Here is a 13,822-nt window from a genome sequence, read left to right on the forward strand (position 1 = left end):
GTAGGAGGGCAACAACCCAGCAGCAGGACCGGTACCTCCGCCTTAGTGCAAGGAGGTGCACTGCCAGAGCCCTGCAAAATGACCTCCAGCAGGCCAAGTGTTCCCTTTATTTTTTTGAGCAGTGTATTTTATTTTCAATACATTCCTATAAACATGTATTTAATTGTCATTTTGGGCTATTGTGTTTCGATGGGTAAGAAATATTATATTTAATCAATTTTGAATTCAGGTTATAACACAACAAAATATGGAATAAGTCAAGGGGTATGAATACTTTCTGAAGGCACTATACCACACATATAGGATAACCTGCTGCTCATGTACACACACTTAAACACAAACACACACTCACGCCATGTTGTGCCATATCGTAACCTCTTGTCCCCTACACAGGATTATGTCACATGTTAAACATGCATTGTGGGAAAACACAGCACCGAGGCAGCGCCGTGTCCCCTTTAACCACGTTCCCACAGTCATGTGCTGCTCACACCTTGTCATGGGTAATGCAGCACGGCGTCACGTCCCTCTTCCACCATAGAATTGCATAATGGACATCTAGAATAATTGAATAGGATCTTTCTCTGCTACACACTACTAGGCAACCGGCGGATTAGACTAGACTGGCTACATGGGAGACTGTGACTGGTCATGTGGTTTGGATAGTTAAAACCTACAGTTGAAGTCGGAAGTTTACATACACTTAGGTTGGAGTCATTAAAACTCGTTTTTCAACCGCTCCACAAATTTCTTGTTAACAAGCTATAGTTTTGGCAAGTCGGTTAGGACATCTACTTTGTGCATGACACAAGTAATTTTTCTAACAATTGTTTACAGACAGATTATTTCACTTATAATTCACTGTATCACAATTCCAGTGGGTCAGAAGTTTACATACACTAAGTTGACTATGCCTTTAAACAGTTTGGAAAATTCCAGAAAATTATGTCATGGCGTTAGAAGTTTCTGATAGGCTAATTGACATAATTTAAGTAAATTGGAGGTGTTCCTGTGGGTGTATTTCAAGGCCTACCTTTAAACTCAGTGCCTCTTTGCTTGACATCATGGGGAAATCAAAAGACATCAGCCAAGATTTCAGAAAAAATATTGTAGACCTCCACAAGTCTGGTTCATCCTTGGGAGCAATTTCCAAATGCCTGAAGGTACCACTTTCATCTGTACAATAGTACGCAAATATAAACACCATGGGACCATGCAGCCACCATACCGCTCAGGAAGGAGACGCATTCTATCTCCTAGAGATGAACATACTTTGGTGCGAAAAGTGCAAATCAATCCCATAACAACAGCGAAGGACCTTGTGAAGATGCTGGAGGAAACAGGTACAAAAGTATCGATATCCACAGTAAAACGAGTCCTATATCGACATAACCTGAAAGGCCGCTCAGCAAGGAAGAAGCCACTGCTCCTAAACAGCCATAAAAAAGCCAGAGTACGGTTTGCATCTGCACATGGGGACAAAGATTTTACTTTTTGGAGAAATGTCCTCTGGTCTGATGAAACCAAAATAGAACTGTTTGGCCATAATGACTATTGTTATGTTTGGAGGGGGAGGCTTGCAAGCCAAAGAACACCATCCCAACCAATGAAGCACGGGTGTGGCAGCATCATGTTGTGGTGGTGCTTTGCTACAGGAGGGACTGGTGCACTTCACAAAATAGATGGCATCATGGAGAAAGAAAATGATGTGGATATGTTGAAGCAACATCTTAAGACATCAGACAGGAAGTTAAAGCTTGGTAGCAAATGGGTCTTCCAAATCGACAATGACCCCAAGCATACTTACAAAGTTGTGGCAAAATGGTTTAAGGACAACAAAGCCAAGGTATTGGAGTGGCCATCACAAAGCCCTGACCGCAATCCTATAGAACATGTGTGGGCAGAACTGAAAAAGCGTTTGCGAACAAAGGGGCCTAGAAACCTGACTCCGTTACACCAGCTCTGTCAGGAGGAATTGGCCAAAATTCACCCAACTTATTGTGGGAAGCTTGTGGAAGGCTACCTGAAAGTTTGACCCAAGTTAAACAATTTAAAGGCAGTTCAACCAAATACTAATTGAGTGTATGTAAACTTCTGACCCACTGGGAATCTGATGAAAGAAAGAAAAAATTCTCTGCTATTATTCTGACATTTCACATTCTTAAAATAAAGTGGTGATCCTAACCAACCTAAGACAGGGAATTTTTACTAGGATTAAACGTCAGGAATTGTGAAAAACGGAGTTTAAATATATTTGGCTAAGGTGTATGTAAACTTCCGACTTCAACTGTAGCCTGGAATCCAAACTCTAATATGCTCCGTTTTCATTTTCAATTCCAGGCTAGGTAGGAATCACGGGTGAAATGGAGCATACCAGTTTGGATTCCAAGCTTTAGCCATCCCAACCACATGTCCAGTCTCCTATTATCAGTTTTGATTCCAGGCTAGCTAGAGCCTCACTCTGAGTCTTAAACCTACGGAGTCTGGTAGGGTGGATGAAGAAATTAAGAGAACCTGAATGGCATGGTCTTTCTGAGAACCTCCGCCACTCGCCCGCCATGTGATTATAGAAATTTCCCCGCCTACTCCACGTCACCCACCCACCCACCCTTTTCTTGCTCTCTCGTTCACGGTCTTGTTCTCTCTTGGTCTCCTTTGCCCTCTTGTTCTCATGCTGTTTCTCTTTCTCTCTGTCGTCACTCTTTCTGTCCTTATCACACTCTCCTTGTCCATCCTTCCCCCTCTCTTTGACCCATCCCGTCTCCCATCCCTGTTTCACTTTTTCTGCCCTCGTCGCCTCGACTTTCTGTTCTCCATTTCTTCCCCTTTGCGCACTTTCCTTTTCTCTCCCTTGCTCCCACTCTCTCCTTCTCTCCCTTGCTCCCATTCTCTCCTTCTCTCCCTTGCTCCCACTCTCTCCCCTGCTCCCACTCTCTCCCCTTCTCTCCCCTGCTCCCACTCTCTCCTTCTCTCCCTTGCTCCCACTCTCTCCTTCTCTCCCTTGCTCCCACTCTCTCCCCTTCTCTCCCTTGCTCCCACTCTCTCCCCTTCTCTCCCTTGCTCCCACTCTCTCCCACTCTCTCCCTTGCTCCCACTCTCTCCCTTGCTCCCACTCTCTCCCTTGCTCCCACTCTCTCCCTTGCTCCCACTCTCTCCCTTGCTCCCACTCTCTCCCTTGCTCCCACTCTCTTTCTCTCGCTTGCTCCCACACAATTGAGCATGAGTCATTCTGCATCATTCTGAGTTTTGACTGGTATTATACTCTCTCTCTCTGCCTTTACATGTAAGAGAAACCTTGAGCATCCAACCTACAGTTTATTTAAAGTCGGTCGGTACAGATGCACAATGCAAGCTAACATTGCATTGTGCGTCTGTATAAGTTTGCACCTACTGTACGTAGTGTTGTCATTTTTTGATTTATGCCGAAGTACTTCTTCAGTTCCTTCATCTGCATTCTGCACTAAAATGAAAACTAGAGAGTAAACATATTGACTAGTTTGAGAGAAGCATCCACAATATTACATTCACCTGTTCCCTGTGTACAAATCAGTGCAGATGAATGAGAGGAGATGATTCGAGGAAACTACATTAGACTACTAAGATCCACCCCTGTAGCCCGGTTCAAGCTCTGTTTGTGTGGTTTTGCCAACTCCTTTGGTCACTGTCATGTCGGGCTCCCGGGTGGTGCAGCGGTCTAAAGCACTGCATCTCAGTGCCTGAGGCATCACTACAGACCCTGGATCGATTCCAGGCTGTATCACAACCGGCCGTGATTGGGAGTCTCCTAGGGCGGCGCACAATTGGCCCGGCGTCGTCCGGGTTTGGCTGGGGTAGGCCGTCATAAATACAAAAAATAAACATGTCAATTCATTGGAGTTGGCAAGACTGATCTGGGACCCGGGCTGTAACTCTTGGAATGTGTCAAAGTCATGGGCTGCGTCCCAAATTGCCCCCTATTCCCAACCATTGTGCATTACTATTGACCAGAATCCTAATGGCCCAGAATTCTGGGGGTAGGGTGCCATTTGGGATGCAGACAAGGTCACCCCCATGGTTAGCACGAAGGGTTCATTATTAGTTTCCCCCATAATGAAATCGGGGAGGGGACTGTGGACGTGTGTCCGTCCGTTAGTCACATGCGATATCCCAGACAGCATTTAACCCGATTTTGACGAAACGGTAACGATCCGTCTTGCCATAGAGATCCAGCATTTACAAAATTACACTGATTGGCCAGATGGTGGCGCTTTAAGATATTGAAAATGCTAACTTTGAAAGGTCACGCCCCTCAGCCCATTTCACATAGTCATGAAATTCAGTACATTGGTCCCTCTCCTTACAAGGAATAAATTTGCCAGAAGGTCCTCAATGACGGATGTTCCACCATTTTTAATTTAGTGATAAACACTTAAAACGCTACTCTTCTGGCACGATCTGCATGAAACTTGATATGTGGCGTCTATGGACAAAGGCTTGTCAATGCATTGAATATATGTTTTGTAGTGCTTAGGTTATGAGTGTACTGATATAAGTTTTTTATCGGCGTTGTGCCTGTTGTTCACGCACGTATCTGCCCTCCTCATTGGCTAGAATGGTCCCACACCTGATCTTGCCTCTTCCCGACTCTCTTCTAGTCTGAATGCCAGTCTCTTTAGCTAACGTTCCACTTCATACCACTCCTTGTCATTGCCAAAAAGACTGCCCGTTCTGCAATCTCAATGTTCAATATGTGCTGGATTTACGGCGGAGTTGCTCATTGGTTGTTGTTCACTCCACATGTTGTCATTTTCCATGAGATGACCTTTACACCCGATGGCACGAGATGACCTTTACACCCGATGACGTGTTTCTGTGCATGAGCTTAGCTAGCCAACATCGCCATGACATCACCTACAAGTGTGATCGGGGATTTCTATTGGAGAAACAGTTTTATCCTGTCTTCATACTCTACCGTCTTTGACCACTTTTTTTGACCTCTGGTGCTCTCCGGGGTGAAGTTTCTCCAAGGTAAAGATCTAGGTTAACTTCTTGAGAATACAGGGGGTGCTGTTTCGCATTAGCATAATTGCCTCTACAGACTAAACTGCCTCTTATTCAATTATTGCTGTTACTATATGCATATAACCATATAGCATTGGATAGAAAACAAGCTATGGTTTCTAAAACCGTTCCAATTGAGTCTCTGAGTCAAACACAGGTCATTTCACAGCACTTTCCCTGAGCCAGAAAAAGATTGCAAGATGTGTATGCTCGCTTCAAAGCTCTGCCTATATATGGTCACGCGACCTATGACCCGAATGACACTTCCTTCTTCTTCCTCTGGGTGTCTGGAAGACGTCAGAGGAGAAATTTTTTGTTTATCTTGTACTGACGTGAAATAAGACCTATTTCTTTAGCGTGACCGACAACTTCCGGTTTCTGAGATGCGCGTTTTCAGAGGTGGCATTGTCTTTTGTTATGCTGACGTTACGGATGAAAACTATCTCCGTGTCGAAGTTTGTTTGATACATGTGACCATATCACCGTAATGTATGTTTTTTCAATATAGTTTAATCAGATTATTAGAATTTTTTCGGGAGTTTTGCCGTGTTCCGTTCTTTGAGTTTTTTAACTTTGGACATGGACCGTGCCAGTCGACCAGTACCCAGGCTAAATGAAGAGGGGAAGTTGCCATTGTGAATGGATTGAACGACTCATCAGGACTAAGGACACCTTGATCAACATTCTGATGAAAGACCAGCAATAGTAAGACCCAATTTACGATGTTATTTCATATATCTGTCGTGCATGTGAACTGGTCGCGCGCGTCCAGCTGGTTTTGGCTGGCCTGGTTATGCTAATTAGCTAGTTATGCTAATTTCGCTATAAAACATTTAAAAAATCTGAAATATTGTTTGGATTCACCAGATGTTGGGCTTTCAATGTCTGTACGCTGTGTATTTTTTCTGAAATGTTTTAAGACAAGTAATTAGTTATATAACGTTGGTCTCTGTAATTGTTCTAGCTGCATCAGCACTATATCAGATTGCAGCTGCAATGTAGAACTGTGATTTATACCTGAAAAATGCACATTTAAAAAAAAAAAACTATGCTATACCATAAATATGTTATCAGACTGTCATCTTAAGAATTTTTTTGTTGGTTAGTGGCTATCAATATCTTAGTTTAGCCGAATTGGTGATAGCACCTGATGGAGTAAGAAACTGTTGGAGTAAGAAAATGGTGTCATTTTGCTAACGTGTTTAGCTAATAGATTTACATATTGTGTCTTCCCTGTAAAACATTTAAAAAATCTGAAATGGTGGTTTTATTCACAAGATCTGTGTCTTTCATTGGGTGTCTTGGACTTGTGATTTAATGATATTTAGATGCTACTATTTAATTGTGACGCTATGCTAGCGATGCTAATCAGTGTGGGGGGTGCTCCCGGATCCGGGTTAGGTACTCTGTAGAGGTTAAGCTTCCCCTCCCCCAATCCGTACCTTAACCATTAGTGGGGGAAGTGCAAAAGTGATCCAAGATTGTTTTTGAATGACCTCCTGGTAATACTGTTATTGACAAAAAGAGACCTTTTTAGTTTTTGGGGCTGTAAATAAGTGATGATGATATTGATGATCGTATTGAGGATAATGATGCAAAGAATCACTCGAAATTAGCATAAGCAAGGGTGTGATGGTGCAATGCACTTAACTGTTTTGCCAAATCAAATCACATTTATTTGTCACATACACATGGTTAGCAGATGTTAATGCGAGTGTAGTGAAATGCTTGTGCTTCTAGTTCCGACCATGCAGTAATATCTAACAAGTAATATAACCTAACAATTTCACAACAACTACCTTATACACACACGTGTAAAGGAATGAATACGAATATGTACATAAAAATATATGAATGAGTGATGCCCGAACGGCATTGGCAAAATGCAGTAGATGGTACAGTATATACATATGAGATGAGTAATGTAGGGTATGAAAACATTATATAAAGTGGCATTATATAAAGTGGCTAGTGATACATTTAATTACATCAAGATGCAGTAGATGGTATAGCGTACCGTATATACATATGAGATGAGTAATGTAGGGTAGGTAAGCATTATATTAAATGTCTAGTAATAAATTGATTGCATCAATTTTTCCATTATTTCCATTCAATGTGTCAATGTTTTGATTATAAATCCCTATGTAAACGATTTGAAAAACAAATGAGTTAAATTACCATGATATTGATGAGGACGATGATGGTGGTGATGGTATTTTTAAAGTAATCCATCATCCCCTCAGTGTCTTATCCTCTTATAGAATTAACAGCACTCCACTCACCTAATCCTCTCACCTCATGGCCTTTGTTTGTAGGGATTCAATGTTTGAGTGACACCAAGTCAAGTCGCAGTCTAGCTAACCAAGTAGAAGTTCTCATATAAGCCCATCTTCACAAGAGGGGGGACCTGATCCTAGATCAGCACTCGTACTCTGAGAAGCTTTATGAATACAGGCCAAGATGTCACACACTCCTCTGGCCGACCTATAATATATATATACTTTTTTTTTTTTACCTTTTATTTAAATATATAATTTTTTTACCTTTATTTAAATATATAGTATAGTTTCCGTGCTATCTGGGCATGGAAGCAATCTTGTGCAAAAAAACAACTAAAATGGATTAATATCCACCATTAAGTTTAGATTAATATCAACCCAGTGAATGAACAAATTAATTTCTTTCCTCTGCGTAGCATCCCTCCCACATGTTCTTAATATAATATATGCCATTTACAAGACAGTTCTTCAAATGTATGTGTGAAGCCAGTTAATTTACAGATACCATCAACAGTGAGATGGTTATCTTCTGTTAGATCATTAATGAGCTGTTAAATCACTATGGCTGTCTTATCATTAAAGCTTTTTATTTCTTCTCTCGTTCTTTCTCCCTTTCCCTCTCTCTTTTTCTCTCTTCCTTTCTCTCTTTTCCTTTCACCCTCAGGTCAAAATACCACAAGCTCAAATATGGAACAGAGTTGAACCAAGGAGACATGAAACCTCCCAGCTACGATGATTCCGGTAAGTTCCCGAGTGGCGCAGCGGTCTAAGGCACTGCATCTCAGTGCTAGAGGCGTCACTACAGACACCCTGGTTCGAATCCAAGCTGTATTACAAACGGCCGTGATTGGGAGTCTCATAGGGCTGCGCACAATTGGCCGAGCGTCGTCCGGGTTTGGCCTGAGTATGCTATCATTGTAAATAAATTAAGTTAAATTAAGGTTAAAAAAAAGTTACACCTCCTGTACTCTTAGTACCAACTGGTGCAGGTGACACTACTCTGAGTCCTACATCGTAAAGCTATCTTTAATGCTCCAATTAAAATGACAAATTAAATATTTGTATGGCGCCTTTCTCAGGCCCCAAGTGCTTTACATATTCAAGATTACACAATGTGTTCACACACACTGTAGACATAGATGGAATAAATTAAAACCAAAAATACCGAAAACAAAGCGCAACCAAATAGGGGGCGCATAAGTTAGTGGTTGTAAATGAAAGCATGACTTTGCAGATCTCAGCAGTCATCACTCATGATAGATGACATTTGGGACCTACCGCCTCAATTCGGTCTTATGTAGCTAATTATGTAGCTAATTTTAAAGTTGTGTTTTTTGACGTTGAATCTAAGTAGAGACTCACAGCAAGAAAATTGTAAATGATACAGTCGAGAAACAATGGGAAAGTAATTATGCTTTGAAAGTTGACAAACTTGTAACCCCACTTTTGAGAAAATGGCCCTTGAATGTTTTGGTACACCTACTGGAGAGCTGTTCTTTGTCTAAACCCATTCAGCATCATTCACACCCTCTTAAGCCTTAGCCCCACACATCGCTTTAAGGATTCACATGTGAGGCCATGTGCTAAACAGAGTGAGTAATTTAGTAAACAACCAATGATTTCAAGACTAAAAGTAGTAGCCTACAATAAGGTAAAAATACACTTTATCTAGTCCTTGTCTATATCATAATCTGACTTTGGTGCAGGTTATGTTGTTCTTCACATTACTGCAAATGTTTCTTTCAGATGCACTGGATGCAGAATGTGTCAACAGTACAGTAAAAATAGTTACTAGCATAGCAGCAATATCAAAAACATTAAAGTGTCCAGATAAAAATATTTGATCATTATTAGATGACGTTTACCTGACATACATGTCGAAATTCATGGATTATGTGAAGGAAATGCTATAACCACCTCGCAGCAACATCCAGCTAGGTGGATGGGTCACTGTTGTCTAGACATGTACACATGTTCATGAAATACAATAGATGGCTGTAATCATCCCCCAGACACACCTGGCTAGCTTGATGGGTCCTGTAATCATCTGTTGAAGTGGAGTCTTTTGTTTAGACATGTAGGTAGCTAGCTAAACAATGAACCGGCATAATCCCAACTCGTACTACTACCAATATAAACATTGTCATAGCTGTAGTATGAATCTGCAGGTAGCTAAAGGGCTAATCAACTAGGTTCAATGTTAGCTAGCTAACATTAGGCTATAACTAGCAACGCAAATGGATTTCTGATTTGAAAAATATTACTACACAGATCATGCACGCAACGTTAGATAGCGAGCCAGCAAGCTAATGTTCGCTAACTAGCGAACAGTATGCTATAACAATTAGTATAATATCTGAAAATGTAGTTAGACTCTTACCCGAATACATGGTTAAACGCTTCACAGCAGACTGAAACCATTTAACCTGTCTAGGATGAGGGTGCCGCTAGCGGCACTCCCCCCCCACCCCCACTGAAAAACCAGTGCCGCGAAATTCAAAAAAAATATTTTTTTAAAATATTTAACTTTCACACATTAAAGTCCAATACAGCTAATGAAAGACACAGATCTTGTGAATCCAGCCAACATGTCCGATTTTTAAAATGTTTTACAGGGAAGACACAATATGTAAAGATGTACATCTATTACCTAAAAACACATTAGCATAATCCACCATCTTTTATTTGTCCACCAACACCAGTAGCTATCACCAATTCGGCTAAACTAAGATATTTATAGCCCCTAACCAAGAAAAAAACTCATCAGATGACAGTCTGATAACATATTTATGGTATGGGATAGGTTTTGTTAGAAAAAAGTGCATATTTCAGGTAGATGGCATAGGTTACAATTGCACCCACCGTCACAAATGGACTAGAAAAACTACATAGAGCAACGTGTTTACCTACTTACTAATCATCAAACATTTCGTAAAAATACACAGCATACACTAATCGAAAGACGCAGATCCTGTGAATACAGACAATATTTCAGATTTTCTAAGTGTCTTACAGCGAAAACACAATAAATCGTTATATTAGCATAGCACATAGCAGCCCAGCATTGATTCTAGCCAAAGTGAGCTATAACGTCAACATCGCCAAAATAAATTAATTTTTTCACTAACCTTCTCAGAATTCTTCAGATGACACTCCTGTAACATCATATTACACAATCCATATGGAGTTTGATCGAAAATGTTTATATTTAGCCACCAAAATCATGGTTAGACAATGTGAAATGTAGCCCAGCTGGTGAGAAAATGTCCGTGCACCATATTAGACAGTGATCTACTCTTATACATAAATACTCATAAACGTGACTAAAAAATATAGGGTGGACAGGGATTGATAGACAATTTAATTCTTAATACAATCGCGGAATTACATTTTTTAAATTATCCTTACTTTTCAATACAGTTTGCGCCAAGCGAAGCTACGTCAAAAACATGGCGTCCTAAGCCACTAACATTTTTCGACAGAAACACGATTTATCATAATAAAAATGTCCTACTTTGAGCTGTTCTTCCATCAGTATCTTGGGCAAAGGATCCTTTCTTGGGTCTAATCGTCTTTTGGTGGAAAGCTGTCCTCTTGCCATGTGGAAATGCCAACTGCGTTCAGGATGAACTGGAAGCGTGCCCAGCAATTCACAGCGTTTCAGAAATAAATGTCCCAAAATCGCACTAAACGGATATAAATTGCTATAAAACGCTTTAAATTAACTACCTTATGATGTTTTTAACTCCCATAACGAGTAGAAACATGACCAGAGTAATATTACTCCCTCCACTAATGCTTGGAACAAGTGCGGGTCGATGTCCTCCAGGCGCATTACGCAGCAAGAAAAGAGTTCCTATCTACAGGTTTTTTTAATTTGTAGTGCCTGTGAACGCGCAATCGACCCCATTCAAATCGTCATCACGTAAAGGCATCCAGGGGAAGACGTAAGCAGTGTCCGTATACTCATAGCAATAACTGTGACCTTTTAACTGACTCCAGATCAGGGGCCAAAATTTCTGAAATCTGACTCCATGTCAGGGAAATTGCTGTAGAATGGGTTCTGTTCCACTTAGAGACAAAATTTCAACTCCTATAGAAACTATAGACTGTTTTCTATCCAATAATAATAATATGCATATTCTACGATCAAGAATTTTGTGGGAAGCCGTTTCAAAAATTACACGATTAGCATAAATAGTGACAACAGCGCCCCCATCCTCAACAGGTTAACTCCGTTTTGTTTGTAGCTATATTTTGTTTGGCCAGCGTTGTCAGGACACTCCGGTTCACATTGACCGTGGCGTGTGCAGAAAGTAGCCCATCACTTTTTCCAACTGACCTGTCGATAGCGCCTGCTAAATTCAGGGCATCAATGTTGTTGAGAAAAGTAGCAAAACTTTTGTAGTTCTCAATGGCTAACGTTATATCTTTCAAAGATAGCGCAGTAGAAATGACTATCAACACATACTGAGCAGTTCATGTTATAGACAGAAGCATGCTGCATGGCAGACCAATCCAAACTCGGCATGTCCAGCCCATGCATTATCTTATTTTTTAGTTTTGTATTGCTGGTAACTGCTTCGGATAATGCATGTTTTTGTGCTTTTAGGGTACAACCTATGTGTAAATGTAATCTGCTGCTGTATTTTTTGTGTTATCTGTGATCGTTTTGTTTGTCATGTTTAGTTTCTTAATCATTGTACCGAAACTGTAGGTGTAAACATGTTTACGCAGGGCCCAGCTGTAAAAGAGACCGTGTTCTCAGTCTGTGTTCCTTGTTGAAATAAAGGTATAATAATAATCTCAGCCAATCATATCTTGCGGGAACGTTCCTGTCATTTTCTGTGGCAAAACCAACTGGGCTCGTAATTTAACAATTGTATTCGTATTTACAGATGGAATACAAGTTTGTTATTAAAGCACATGAAAGTTCATGTTCCAGAATGCATTTCTGCCAAAAAACGCATTTTGATAAATAAATAAAATGTTTATGTTCAAATGCCTCCTGTGAAGTAGTGACGTGCGACATACGCCTAGTTTCCTGAAACGAGTAACATTTGTGCATGTCAAATGTCACAATACTGACATGTTTCGTTCAGATGTACTGTATGCATTCTGACATTCTAACCTGGCCTGACCTGACCTGTTTTCAATTGGAATTTTGGGTTGAAATTGAATGTAGCACAAATACTGTAAGTATTTAAGTCCATGCTTCAAGATTGTGAGCGAAGCCTTAATAACATGGTGCGTCTGTCTGTCTCATTCTTGTCTCCCCTCTCTCTCCATCAGATGAAGGGAATGAAAACGAGGTCCCGAGCCCCGCCAACAGTAGTCAGCTGGGTTGGAAACAGGGACGGCAGCTGCTCAGACAGTGAGTGCAACACACACACATTTTTTTGTCTTAATGGTGCCCTATGGCTGTACACTTTTAAGTGTTTTAAGACCTGGTGGCCTTCTGAACAGAAGGTTTGCAAGGGCGGGAGTTTCGGCTTTCCACGGTGACATCACCATGTGGAATATTGGTTAATAGACCAATAACAAAGAGCGTTCCAAATCTCTCTGCCAAAAACAGTTTGTTTTTTTTTCCCTCCCCACTCAGAACCTTCCCAGACAGTCCTAGCAAAATTCTATGACAGTCTACTACAGGTACTTACACTGAACAAAAATATAAACGCAACATGTCAAGTGTTGGTCCCATTTTCATGAGCTGAAATAAAAGATCCCTACATTTTCCATATACAGAAAAAGCGTATTTTGCAAAAATGTTGTGAACAAATTTATTAACATCCCTGTCAGTGAACATTTCTCCTTTGCCAAGATAATCCATCCACCTGACAGGAGTGGCATATCAAGAAGCTGATTTAAACAGCATGATCATTACACAGGTGCATCTTGTGTTGGGGACAATTAAAAAAAGGCCGCTTTTAAAATGTGCAGTTTTGTCACACAACACAATGCCACAGATGTCTCAAGTTTTGAGGGAGCATGCAATTGTCATGCTGATTGCAGGACTGTCCACCAGAGCTGTTGACAGATAATTGAATGTTCATTTCTCTACAACGTTGTTTTAAAGAATATGGAAGTACGTCCAACCGGCCCTACAATTGCAGACCACGTGTATAATGTCAACGTTGTGAACAGAGTGCCCCATGGTGGCTGTGGGTTATGGTATGGGCAGGCATAACAACGAACACAATTGCATTTTATCGTTGCCAATTTGAATGCGCAGAGATACCGTGACGAGATCCTGAGGCCCATTGTCGTGCCATTCATCTGCCGCCGTCACTTCATGTGTCAGCATGATAATGCACGGGGCCCTATGTTGCAAGGATCTGTACACAAGTTCTGGATGCTGAAAATGTCCCAGTTCTTCCATGGCCTGCATATTCACCAGACATGTCACCCATTTGAGCATGTTTGGTATGCTCTGGATTGACGTGTATGACGGCGTGTTCCTGATCCTGCCAATTTCCAGCAACTTCGCATAGCCATTGAAG

At 41.0% G+C, this 13,822-nt stretch overlaps 1 protein-coding gene across 3 annotated transcripts in view; it reads left to right on the top strand.

Annotated features, from left to right (window-relative positions):
- Window positions 1-13,822, top strand: part of LOC129839585 (striatin-like) — a 96,608-nt gene that overhangs the window by 53,506 nt on the left and 29,280 nt on the right. For 2 of the 3 annotated variants that reach the window (XM_055907117.1, XM_055907118.1), the window contains exons 3-4: window positions 7,987-8,063; window positions 12,615-12,696. In XM_055907117.1, the coding sequence (XP_055763092.1) occupies window positions 7,987-8,063; window positions 12,615-12,696 (159 nt within the window). Of the gene's footprint in view, window positions 1-4,901; window positions 5,008-7,986; window positions 8,064-12,614; window positions 12,697-13,822 lie in introns of those variants that run through there. The other variant, XM_055907119.1, reaches the window with a different exon arrangement.

The sequence above is a fragment of the Salvelinus fontinalis genome, chromosome 40, assembly GCF_029448725.1.
Source record: "Salvelinus fontinalis isolate EN_2023a chromosome 40, ASM2944872v1, whole genome shotgun sequence".
Classification (NCBI taxonomy): Eukaryota; Metazoa; Chordata; class Actinopteri; order Salmoniformes; family Salmonidae; genus Salvelinus; species Salvelinus fontinalis.